The sequence below is a fragment of the Zootoca vivipara genome, chromosome 7 (assembly GCF_963506605.1).
Source record: "Zootoca vivipara chromosome 7, rZooViv1.1, whole genome shotgun sequence".
In the NCBI taxonomy this organism is placed as follows: domain Eukaryota; kingdom Metazoa; phylum Chordata; class Lepidosauria; order Squamata; family Lacertidae; genus Zootoca; species Zootoca vivipara.
Genome location: NC_083282.1, coordinates 6,181,255 through 6,194,359, shown reverse-complemented (window position 1 = coordinate 6,194,359; position 13,105 = coordinate 6,181,255). Strand labels below are relative to the sequence as shown.

Here is a 13,105-nt window from a genome sequence, read left to right as displayed (position 1 = left end):
GGAGCCACAATCTTACCTATTACTTCTCCTGAGGTCACATGACCAACCACAAGTGCAGGTAAGACGGTGACAAAAGTGTCATTTACAGCATGCAGCCAAGCTGGTGCCAAATGTATTGCTCTGCTTTTATTTGGACCACACCAGCAATGCAGCCCAGGACCTCCATAGATACTGCCCAGGCTTGCACCCCAGAGATGCAGCAAATGCAACAGTTACAAGTTACCAGGCTCTGTAGCCCCAGCGAGTGCTGTGATTCTCCGGCAGCTTGGCTTTGCCCCCAGAGGTGCACTCCATTGTCTTTTGAGACAAACGGATGCCAACAGCATGCATTTACAGCATATGGAAAGGGATTTAATCCAAACAGGTCAAAAAGAAATGGGGGGGGCTATTTATATTTCAAGAAATACTCCCTGTGATTGTATACTTTAAAAGGCAATAATCTAAGTCAATGCATTGGTTGATGAGACCATAAACACAACCTCGGAACTGTTTCATTACTGATATGCCAAGCTCCCCAAATTTCATGCTGGGCAAAGCAAGCTTCAGCTTTCTCTTTGCTTTAAGGCCTGAACTTCTTAAACCATCAAATCAAATTTCAAGTTCAAAGGGAAGTACTGTACAGCTCTGACCCAGATTAGACACAGATCCCCCCCACCAATAGCAACAGTTGATCTTTGTCAATTTGAATGAAATAAAATATTGCAAGCTCTTTTTAACAAAAATGAGTAAACAAGCGGCCCCATTTGATATACATTGTACCTCGGAAGTCAAATTGAATCCGTTCCAGAAGTCCGTTCGACTTCCAAAACGTTCAGAAACCAAAGTGTGGCTTCTGATTAGCTGTAGGAAGCTCCTGCAGCCAATCTGAAGCCACAGAAGCCCCATTGGATGTTCGGCTTCCAAAAAATAATTCGCAAACCGGAACACTCACTTCCGGGTTTGTGGCGTTCAGGAGCCAAAACGTTTGATAACTAAGCTGTTCAAAAACCAAGGTAAAACTGTATGGCTAAATCAGGCACCACAGCAAAAACATTCAACTGCCATGTTAAGTGAAAACACTCTAAAGCAGAGGTTTTCAACCTTTTTGAGTCCACGGCTCCCTTGACCAACTATATTCTTTCTGTGGCACCCCTGTGGGGCTCAGGAGCCCAGTTATGACACCCCTTGCCCGCAGAGCTGGCAGCCTCACACTCTTTTTCAAACACCCTCCTATGCGGAGTGTTCCCTCAGCCTCCTCTCCTCTCTCCTTGGGAGTCCTCTGGGTAGCTGCTGCTGCCACCCCTGGTCTCTGAGCTGCCCACCTCAAAGAGAGGTGCTTCCTCACACTGCCCCACAGGGGCCTGGGACTTGTCTGTCCATTCCCAACAGCAAGGGCTGCCAGACTGGTCTGCTGGGCTCCCTCGCCTACTTGCTTGCTTACTCCGAGACTGCCTCAACTCCTGGCAACCAGCACCCTCTGACCAGCCCCAGAGGCACCATTTGCCTCCACAGCTTGTGGCCAGGTCTGCTGCAACAAAAAAGCTGTGCAAGCCTTGGGAGGGAGAGATGCGAGAGGGCATCAGAGGCGGGAGGGAAGGGAAGAGAGACAGAGGCCAGTGTTGCCCATGGCACCCCTGACCATCATTCAAGGCACCCCAGGGTGTCACGGCACACTGGTTGAAAACCACCGCCCTAAAGTAAGAGCAGAACATGAAGGCAGACACATTCAACCAAGGTCAGGTAGCTCATTCACTAGTTGAACATGACATTTGCCGTAGATTAACCTAATGGAAAGATTGCTCACCTAACAGCTGCTACACCCAAGGTGCTACACCTCAATTCCTCTGATGATGGTAGCAGCAAGAAACAGTGAAGAGACGTGATGGGTGAAGGAAAGAAGCATGAGCAATGATGCAAAAGAGGCACAGAGCCAATCCCCACTCAAAGCTCCCAATATCAAGAACTAGCTCTGGACTAGAGCAAACCAGCACCAGCAAGCCTCTTATAGCCTAGTCAACTTCAGCTCTGCCATAGAAGAACACATGAAGAGACCTTGTGGTCTCTTCCAACTCTATGATTCTATGAAAGCAAGGTACGTATAAAGCCCAAAAGGAAGTTGGAGCAGTAGCATGCCACCTGCGGCTGCTTGTTTCAGAGTCTGAAGCAACACTGCTCACATAAAGCCATTTCTAATCCTATGCAGTGTCATGATCAAGAGCATTCTTATAGCTGATTTTTAGGTATTACTTTCAGGAATGTTCATGCTATCCACAAACGAGGAGCTAAACCACTCCCCTGCATTAATGATAATGTTAGCAAGAGGGCATGCACACACTGCCTTCATCAGCTACAGTAAGGCATTGAAGAAATCCAACTCCCACAAAAGATTAGAGATAAAAACCAGCTGTTTGCTTACAACAGCATATCACAGTGGGAGGAGGGAATGCAATTCCATCATCAGTTGCATTGCCAAGTTACATCCTAGAATCATAGATGGAAGAGACCACAAGGGCCATCCAGTCCAACCCCCTGCCAAGCAGGAAACACCATCAAAGTATTCCTGACAGATGGCTGTCAAGCCTCTGCTTAAAGACCTCCAGAGAAGGAGACTCCACCACACTCCTTGGTAGCATATTCCACTGCTGAACAGCTCTTACTGTCAGGAAGTTCTTCCTAATGTTTAGGTGGAATCTTCTTTCTTGTAGTTTGAATCCATTGCTCCGTGTACGCTTCTCTGGAGCAGCAGAAAACAACCTTTCTCCCTCCTCTATATGACATCCTTTTATATATTTGAACATGGCTATCATATCACCCCTTAACCTTCTCTTCTCCAGGCTAAACATACCCAGCTCCCTAAGCCGTTCCTCATAAGGCATTGTTTCCAGTCCTTTGACCATTTTGGTTGCCCTCAAGTTTGCCCATCCCCAAATTTCAGCCCTCCAGATGTTTTGAACTACAATTCCCATCACCCCTGACCACTAGTCCTGTTAACTAGGAATCATGGGAGTTGTAGGCCAAAACATCTGGAGGGCTGCAGTTTGGGGATGCCTGATCTAGATGCTATACTCCTATTGATGCAGCCTAGAATTGCATTGGCTTTTTTAGCTGCTGCATCACATTGTTGACTCATGTCAAGTTTGTGGTCTACCAAGACTCCTAGATCCTTTTCACATGTACTGTTCTCAAGCCAGGTGTCACCCATCCTGTATTTGTGCCTTTCATTTGTTTTACCCAAGTGTAGTACTTTACATTTCTCCCTGTTAAAATTCATCTTGTTTGCTTTGGCCCAGTTGTCTAATCTGTTAATGTCATTTTGAAGTGTGATCCTGTCCTCTGGGGTATTAGCCACCCCTCCCAATTTCGTGTCATCTGCAAACTTGATCAGGATGCCTTCAAGACCATCATCCAAGTCATTGATAAAGATGTTGAATAAGACTGGGCCCAAGGCAGAACCCTGTAGCACCTCACTAGTCACTTCTCTCCAGGATGAAGAGGAGTCATTGATGAGCACCTTTTGGGTTTTGTCAATCAGCCAGTTACAAATCCATTGAATGGTAGCATTGTCTAGCCCGCATTTTATCAGCTTCTTTACTAGAATATCATGGGGCACCTTGTCAAAGGCCTCCTTTTTTATTGTGCTTTTCCCCATGCTCTTTATTCTCCTCATTCCTTATGCAATTTGAGTCTCCAATTGGCTGGAGATTACTTCTCACCATAACAGAAACATCAAGCAAAAGCAGCCTGTGAGCACCCCCAAATATGGGAATCTAAAAATCAAACCCCACACAGTGTTAATTTTAAGAACCAGAGCAACTTAAGTCCCCAGTTCTTACAGAGGTGAAGTACAGTCATATGCAGTTCCTGCTTTCCAAACATACCTCTCAAATCAGATAAAGTTGGTTTAGAAGCCTCCTCAGAAAAGGAACACAGTTGCTCAGCATTCTCTTTGCCAAAACTGCTTGAGTGAAGAAGAACTGTCCCCAGGATCATGTTGCTTCTTACCGAAAGCCAACACACAACTGCCTAGCACAAATCAGAATGCTTTTCCCTGGGACATGGCAAGCTACATGTGACTCCTACTAAAGAGGATAAGGGCCAACAGGAGAAAGCAGGACTGTTGCCGTGGGAGGCAACGCAAGTGAGCAAAGCATTCCTCTTTTCAGCAACTGGAAGCTTTAAGAAATGTGATGCTTTCCAACAATTAGAAGGCAGGGAACAAACCGCAAATTGAAACGTTCCTGGAACCGACAGGCTGTAACAATGAAAGCTTATTCATTCTTGGATGACAGTTAAGATTGCTTGATGGGAAGGAATGTTTTCCACAGCATAGTTGAGCAATGCATATTAACACACGCAGACTTTTTCCAACACGTGAACAACTACGTCAGCATGCTTGACAACTATCCTTGAAGAGCCAAGATTTAGTCTCAAGTTATATTCCTAGATCAATTCTGTTGCAAAAAAGTTTATTTACTGACTGTGATGAGTCCAAGCAAGCAACCAGGTGATATTTTTTGTCTTTTGCAAAGGACAAACTCCTGGCTCCAGCTATCCCATCTGCTTGGCTTTCACAATGGATGCAAAGAATCTCATTTGATTGATAATGGGATTGTCAGTCAACAGGGGGTGGTTAAGCACCCCTTAAATCTGGTGGTGTATGGAAGTGTCTCATTCAACTAGCAGAATAGGCAAATGAATAATCATTCATTGCAAAAGGGAATTATTTTCCACCTGCACACCAAACTCACTTTCTCCTCTACTTGCTGGCTCTTCTTCAAGCTCAAAAGAAAAAAGTTAATGCATTAATTATATCAACGTCAGCAAAAGAGTCAGAGTTACTTTTATTAGCCAAGAGGTCTGGAAAGGATGCATTTCTGAGGTTCAACTACCTCCATCCAAGATGACCCAAGCAGATTTGTTTTTTCTTAATTACATCTCTGTATTTTAAAAAAAATATTATGTTAAGTGATGACAAGACTGGACATTGACTCTTGCCCATGCAAAATGGATGATGTGCAAAATCACAGTGGTAAGCTGCTGAAGACACTCAGACAGCAGGGGTTAGAACTGAACAGCTGACAGCAGCAGGAAGAAAGCCTCTTCTGTAACTTGGAGCTGAAGGGAAAAATGTGTGTGCTGTAAAAGCACCTGCCACTGTCAGGGTGAATCATGAAGAGTTAGTGGCTGTGCACATGAGCTCCCCCCCCCCTACCACAACATGAAAACTCCCCAGTCACAAATGGAAACCACACTCCTTTATGTGAAACTGAGCATAACTAAGTTATTGCAGGGGGTTGGACTAGACGACTCTTGGGATCCCTTCCAACTCTATGATTCTATGATGTCCATTCTTTATAACAATATTCAGAAGACAGAAAGGTTTCTCAAGGAAAGATAAAACCATGGTTTTGTGGCACAAGCATAAACGAGTCTGGGGATCAACACAACCCTGTCCTCCTCTGATGCAGTTTCTACATTAAGGGTAAAGGGACCCCTGACCATTAAGTCCAGTCGCGGACGACTCTGGGGTTGCGGCACTCATCTTGCTTTACTGGTCAAGGGAGCCGGCATACCGCTTCCGGGTCATGTGGCCAACATGACTAAGCCGCTTCTGGCGAAGCAGAGCAGCACACGGAAATGCTCTTTACCTTCCCGCCGGAGCGGTACCTATTTATCTACTTGCACTTTGACGTGCTTTCGAACTGCTAGCTTGGCAGGAGCAGGGACCAAGCAATGGGAGCTCACCCCGCCGTGGGGATTTGAACCGCCGACCTTCTGATCGGCAAGCCCTAGGCTCTGTAGTTTAGACCACAGTGCCACCCATGTCCCAGTTTCTACATTACTTGAACTCATAAACTGTGGCTATCACTAGCATTAAGTATGTTTTGTTCAAAATAAGCCCACTTTAGACAACAGAACAAACTATGGTTAAGTGGAAGCTTCCAAACTATTCCTTCTGTGAGAAACATACAAACCTGAGACTGACCTAGGTTTATTCACATCACGCCTAATTAAAGATGGGGAATCTCTGACTTACGGGCCAATCTTGACCTGCCAGGGGTTCACTTTGGCCTTACAGGTAATTTCCCCTAAACTACACCCATCCACTCATCAGCTGGTGTGCACAATGTACATCGTCTCCATAAGTACTGAGGGCTTAAATTATTCTGTTTTTTAAGATTAACACTTCTGAGAAGCACTTTAAGGCAACCTCCACATAAACATTTGCAAATCTCCCTTGTGCCCAAGAAACTTTAAATGTGAATAATTCTTTTTTAAAGCATCTGTAGGAACAATGATAATAAAAGCATTGAGAATTTAGCCTGAGGTTAGCTAGACTCACCAGATGTTCACAACCAGCAATAAACACTTCTGGGGTGGGGAATTGCAATGAGGTTAAGGTAGCTGTGTCTCAGATCAATAAATACAGATACACACTCTGCTTGGGTACAGGGTTGCTTCTCAGCCAAGGTAGGACAAGGGACTCTATTCACAAGCATGATACTACCGGTAGCAGCTGCCACATGTCCAAGGTAACAGAAAACCTCACAGATTGCAAAACAGGAGAATATTGGAAACACCCACACCCACACCCACACCCACACACACCATTATTCATTTCTGACAATCTACTCTGGTAATAAAGATGGCATTCATGCACAACTGCTTTGACTCATAACAGAGGTGGGGCAGCAATGCACACAATGAAGTCACAAGGATTCAGGAAAAACATATTTTTCATAGCTAGTCATATGGGGAAGGGAGGCAATCTAGGAACTGGCAAGTCTGCCAACTCTGGAATCACATATATTTCGCCCCATTTCAGAGTATGCTTAGGGGTGGTGAGAATTCTAATCCACTTTCGTGACTAGGAAGCATGGCAGTTCTTCAACATTAGAATTTATTGATTTCTTTCCTTCATGAGTGACTTCCTATGAAAAATCAGAAAGCAATTTAAGAATCAAACCAAAGATTTGTAAAGTTGGAGGGACTCTGAGGGCCATCTACTCCAACCCCTTGCAATGCAGGAATCTCAACTAGATCATACATAACAGATGGCCATCCAACCTCTGCTTAAAATCTCCAAGGGAGGAGTATCCACCACCTCTCGTGGGAGCATGTACTACTGTCAAACAGATCCGACAGTCAGAAAGTTCTAGTCAGACTCCCTTTCTTGTAATTTTAAGCCATTAGTTTGGGTTCTAGTCCCCAGAGCAGGGGAAAACAAGCTTGCTCTATCCTCTATGTCAGGCACGTCCAACAGGTAGATCGAGATCTACCAGTAGATCACTGGAAGTCTGTGGTAGATCACTGGCTCCCCAACAACTTTGGCTCCCCTAAAAAAGCTCAATAACTTTGGCTCCCCTAAAAAAACCTCATTTTTTGCCCTGCACCCCCAAAAAATGGGGCTTCCCCCTCCCTAAAAAAGCTGAACAGCTTTGACCTGAACCCCCACAAAGGGGGTAGAACACTGCCAGTTTTTAACTCTGTAAGTAGATCTAAGTCTCTTGGGAGTTGGCCACCCCTGCTCTATGTGACAGCTATTTAGATATTTGAAGATGGCTATCATATCTCCCTCTCAGTCTCCTCTTTTCCAGGGAAAACATACCCAATTTCCTCAACCATTATTCATAAGGCTTGGTTTCCAGACCCTTTATCATCTTGGTTGCCCTCTTCTGCACATGTTCCAACCTGTCAATATCCTTAAATTGTGGGGCCCAGAACTGGACACATTACTCCAGATGTGGCCTGACCAAGGCACAATAGAGCTCCCCTGGGACACCTTATTTCTGTTGATGCAACCTAGAATAGCATTAGCTGAAGTTGTGTTTAGAGTGAATTGTTACCCTATAAAAATAGAATGTCTGCTCCAAACAATGTAAAAGAAAGCACTCAGGAAAAGAAACTGATTAGGGTTGAGCAATGTCTCGTTTTCAATCCACTAAACATCGTGATATGCCAATATATCACAATGTCTGAAATATGGATGGAACTATGTAGAGGCGAACGGGGTAATGTCCTGACAACCACTACTATTTAGGGGTCTAAAACTGATGTATTTTTCTTACCTTTAACATATTGTTACAACTATTATTTTATATTGCACAGAGCAACAGGGGAGGCAGGAATCATGAGAGAAGTGATGACTGGCTTCATGGTGTTTCCCACATCAAAAATTTTCCCATAGCGCATGCACACATCGTAATTTGCAATATATTTCCATGTTCATATTATGAAACCTTTACCATGATGTGGAATTCAAACTGATTGTGGGTAATACATCACCCTGCCCTAATACCAATGTCTATGGTCAAGGGCTTTCTATAAATGCAAGTTTTCTGATCAACCCCCTGGCAAGAACCCTCTTGGAAGGAGTGGGTTTTCCCCACCCAAAACCTTCCAGGGGTGCAACCTCTCTTTCCCCCATGCCGGTCAATGCAGACATCACTACTATTTCATTTTCCCAAAACAAAATGGTGGTGATGACTCGCAGGAACTTAGAAGTGCTGCTTTGCACACACACTGGAATCAATTTCAAATGAAACAAACAAACAAAAATCAATGAAAAGACAAAACATTGAACCCAGCAGGAAGAAACAAAGGTACTATTTCAAATAAAGCTAGAATCCACATGATTGTAGCTTTAGTCTGCAAATAAATGACCTTGCTTAGTATCCTTGCATGTGAACAGAGGCCCAGATAGGAATCTGTCTTGTCTTTCTGTAAAGCATAATCATGTCTGCTTACAGACAAGTGTTCTGCACAAACAAGTATACAACTAGACTGTATAAAGGCTTAATTGTAAAGCAACATATACTATTTGTTATGGCAGCTTATTAATATACATGCTTGACTGGGAAATATATAAATTGCAAAATGGGAAAGTTACTTAGAGCAGTCTTGATTTAACTTAACCATCGTGGTTCTCAACATCTGTTAAACACTTAGGCTTCTCCTGGCCTTCCTACAGGTCAAGGAACACAGACCTGGACTTGAAATTGTGGCCTACCGTACTTCTCAGTAAGGCGGAATATTAAGCACTCAACCAGCCTTCCTTCACAAGTCGTGGAAGAAACAATCAAAGTTGATACCAAGATAGTGGAAAGGGCCCACTTACTGTTATTTTAAGAGCCTTCCTCCCACACAGAGATGAACATGGCTGCTTATTACATTATTCCTTCCTGTTGCTACAGTGGTAGGAGGAATGCCATAAAGGAGTGGTCAGGAAAGCATCAGCTGTTTGTCCTAGGAGGCCCCACTAACATTTGTCTCAACTACATCTGTCTTTGTGAGTTGACAGTCTTAAGTTTCAGATGTCTATATATCTCAACTGAGCAAGAAGGGGAAAACCTATCATTAATAAAGAGCAAATGCAAGGTTTACTTGGTTTCCACTTAAAGTCAATGACATCATACCTTCCTTGGTTTCCCAGGGAAGCAAAGTCTCTCTAAGAGCTGTACTGGTCAATACACTAAGAAACATCCTTCTCCTAGTAAAAAGCAATTAAAGGAATTCAATTTAAATGTTTATGTCCTCCTTTGCTCCTGCCCTACAACTTGAAAAAATTCAACACAGTTAGTAAGGAAGATCGCCTTTCCCTTGCCATCAAGAGTAGAATGTGGACTACAGAATGTATTCTTATCCTTCAATACTCAGTAATCTCTCTCTTGTCCAAAGACATCACTTCTTCTCTGCCCTGGTAGCAGGGACTTATTCTGGTCAGTCAAACTGGTGGTGTTCAGTCAAACCCTGGTAGTGGGTGGCACTGTGGTCTAAACCACAGAGCCTAGGGCTTACCGATCAGAAGGTTGGTGGTTCGAATCCCCACGGCGGGGTGAGCTCCCGTTGCTTTGTCCCACGTCAAAGTGCAAGTAGATAAATAGGTACTGCTTCGGCGGGAAGGTAAACAGTGTTTCCGTGTGCTGCTCTGGTTCGCCAGAAGCGGCTTAGTCATGCTGGCCACATGACCCGGAAGCTGTACGCTGGCTCCCTTGGCCAGTAAAGCAAGATGAGCGCCGCAACCCCAGAGTTGTCCGCGACTGGACCTAATGGTCAGGGGTCCCTTTACCTTTACCTAGCAGTCAAATATTCCATAGGGAACACAGTTGTGAAACTGACCGCCTGCTTTTTAAAATTGCTATAAATTATCTAACGTTAACAAAGGTAGGAGTGAGGGTCCCTTGATCACGGGAATGACACGTGTATCTCACCACAACCACCACTAATTTAGGAGGAGGGACGCTCTGTCCTGCAACTCTCTCCTATTAAATTATGCCCTCTCTCTCCTCTCAAGCAAATCACATAGTCAAACATCATCTACTGACTATATGCAATATCTGCAGGTATTTATGAATCAGACAAGGAATGCAAGGTCAGAAAGCAGAAAACAAACACTTGCAAGCCATCATCACAGTAGCACAGGCACCAAGTGCCCAAGAGTTACACTTCCAACAGAGTTCACTGCAAATGCTCTGGAAATGCGGGTCTTCCAGAGATCTGTCATTATACTGCATTAAGCTGTGCTCTGGAGTCTTCTAAAGTTTCCAAAATTCCCCCAATTTTAATTATTGTTTCTCTTCTGATCAGCAAATATTTATTGCAAAACAGTCTAGCAGGCCAAGTATTTTTGACCGGTGATATGTGAACCATACAGGGACTTCATAGAAGCAGAGAACACAATAAGGCTTGCTAATCTCCAAATGCATACAAAGCAGACAAGAACCTGCCTCACAGCGCTTCCCAGGGATGCATCCTAGATCTCACAATAGGAAGGTAAACAGGTAGGTAGCCGTGTTGGTCTGGATCGAAGTAAAATAAAAAAAAATTCCTTCAGTAGCACCTTAAAGACCAACTAAGTTTTTATTTTGGTATGAGCTTTCGTGTGCATGCACACTTCTTCAGATACAGTGAAATGGAAGTTTCCAGGCACTTATGTAGAGAAGGGGTGGGGAGGGGTGGGGATGGGGAGGGGGGATCACTCAGAAGGGTGGTGGAAATGGGTGATTGACTGACTGATAGCTGTTGATGACCGCAAACGACTGCAAATGGTTTTGCATGAAAAAGCAAGGGTTGAGATGGCTGAAGATCGCTTATCATGTATAATGAGATAAGAATCCGATAGTAAACGTAAGGCAACTAAAGTTGCATAAGGCAGAGGAGAGGCCTCATTGTGTCTCCACTAAAAAAGGAGAAAGGGAGCCCGCTTCCTTTCCCAGTCCGTTGCAGGTTCAAAACATGCAAATAGTCGCTTCTGCAAATGCACTTAGTTTATAATTGAAAACCTTGTACCACATTATTTTAAACTGCAAATATGGAAAGGAGGCAAGAAGGCTGTTGCTGGCCATGGAGACGATTAGCATCACCGTGCACAGTTTCTGCCTCTTCCTGTTGAAGCTTGATTCATTTCAGAACAACTTTAGTAATAGCTATGGAGCCCAATGATTTCCCCTCAAAAGTCTGCTGAATTTGTGTGTATCTCTTCCACTGTTATCCCATAGTTCTGCTCTCTGAACATTTCCCTTAAATATCTCTTATGCCAGGCCAAGGATGGGCTGCCAGATGCTGTTAGACTACAACTCCCATAATCCCTAATCACTGGCTAGGCTGGCTGGGACTGCTTCCAACACCATCTAGAGCAGTGGTCCTCAACCCCCGGGCCAGATCAATTGGTACTGGGCTGCCCAAGGAACATTAAATACAATTAAATTAAAATTATTAAATCAAAACAATCTAAATAAAATAGAAACAATCAACGTCCCCCCCTCAGCGGGCCGCAGTAAAATGATCAAACGTTGACTGGTCCGCGGCGATAAAAAGGTTGGGGAGCACTGATCTAGAGGGCCACAGATTAGCCACGCCAAGGGCAAAGACTGTCAAAAAGATAGACATACATCATCACCACAGCAACCTGCTTGTTATAAGGCAGTTCCCTTTAGTAATTAGAACCCCAAAATCTCTTGGGGCTACATATTCCCCCAAGTTATTTCATGCAACCTGAAAGGGACTCCAAACTTTAAACACTGTGGCAAATGGAGCAAAAGGAAACACCTGCAATCATTTTGATTTGTACTTGAAATTATATTCTGTCACTTTGGTGGGGATCTCAAATAACCCCACACCACTGGTTTATGACATGCTGTCTGATAGTCTAGAATTGCTAAGGCCGCATTACAGTGCAGACACATCTGCCTTAAGCAAAAAGTTAACCAAGCACAGCACTCTTTGGTATAATAAAGAGGGCTTTGTTTCAAAATACGCCCAAAGCATTTTCTATTGAACACTGTTAAAAGGTCGTTCCCATAGCAGCTTTAAAATCACAACTCTGGGGTTTTGCCAGTGTTTTCTCTCTTGACACCAGGATAGGGCCACAGAAGCCAAACTATTCCAACCCCCAACCCCCAATTTTTATTTATCTACCTGTATAGAAGACCAAGTACCAATCTGGGGTCCTGACTACAGCTATCATTCCTATGCGCATGTGAAGAGGCTTCTATAAATGGCACATTGGCATATTATTTAAGGTCTGCAGCATCCCCTAGTGGAAAAAGGGAGCAATTACCTGTACATTATATTTCAGTACGGTAGTTTTACAATCATGTTGTAACCATTACTTTTACAGCTCTCTCAAATCTGCAAATTAATACATCTTTTGTGCAATAATAAAGTCAAAATATATTGTTCCCTAGGTAAGGGATGGATGGGAGAAGACTATCATCTGCCCAGCTGATTTCCTAGCTGGTTATCCACAGAAATCTTGTTACACTCTAAGTGGATCCAAAGATATCCTGCACTTTATGCTTCTGTGTGGAAGGGTTCCTGAATTCTGCTAATGTCTTAGGCCATGTTCTGTACTGCTCCAGAGGATTCCCTTCAGTGTTTCGGAGACAGGAGGTAGAGTTGGGCCAGCCAAGGAACTGCTGGATTCTATGCTGATCTAGCTTCTGGCAATATTGGCCTTTCTGCTGCCTCAGACTAGAGATGGTGCAGAAAAAAATAGATGTAATCACTGCCCTTCCCCTTCCTTCCTGATTGGCACAAGCACTAGATCAGGCATGGCCAAACTTGGCCGTCCAGATGTTTTGGGACTACAATTCCCATCATCCCTGACCACTGGTCCTGTTACCTA

General features: G+C 44.0%; 1 protein-coding gene across 4 annotated transcripts in view; it reads right to left on the bottom strand.

Moving 5' to 3' along the window:
* The window catches only part of ABL2 (ABL proto-oncogene 2, non-receptor tyrosine kinase), a 55,313-nt gene that overhangs the window by 26,539 nt on the left and 15,669 nt on the right, over window positions 1-13,105 (bottom strand). The window contains exon 1 of one of the 4 annotated variants that reach the window (XM_035121675.2): window positions 3,858-10,873. The exons of 2 other annotated variants lie outside the window; for them this stretch is intronic. In XM_035121675.2, the coding sequence (XP_034977566.2) occupies window positions 3,858-3,969 (112 nt within the window). In that variant the 5' untranslated portion in view covers window positions 3,970-10,873. Of the gene's footprint in view, window positions 1-3,857; window positions 10,874-13,105 lie in introns of those variants that run through there. One more of the 4 variants, XM_035121674.2, reaches the window with a different exon arrangement.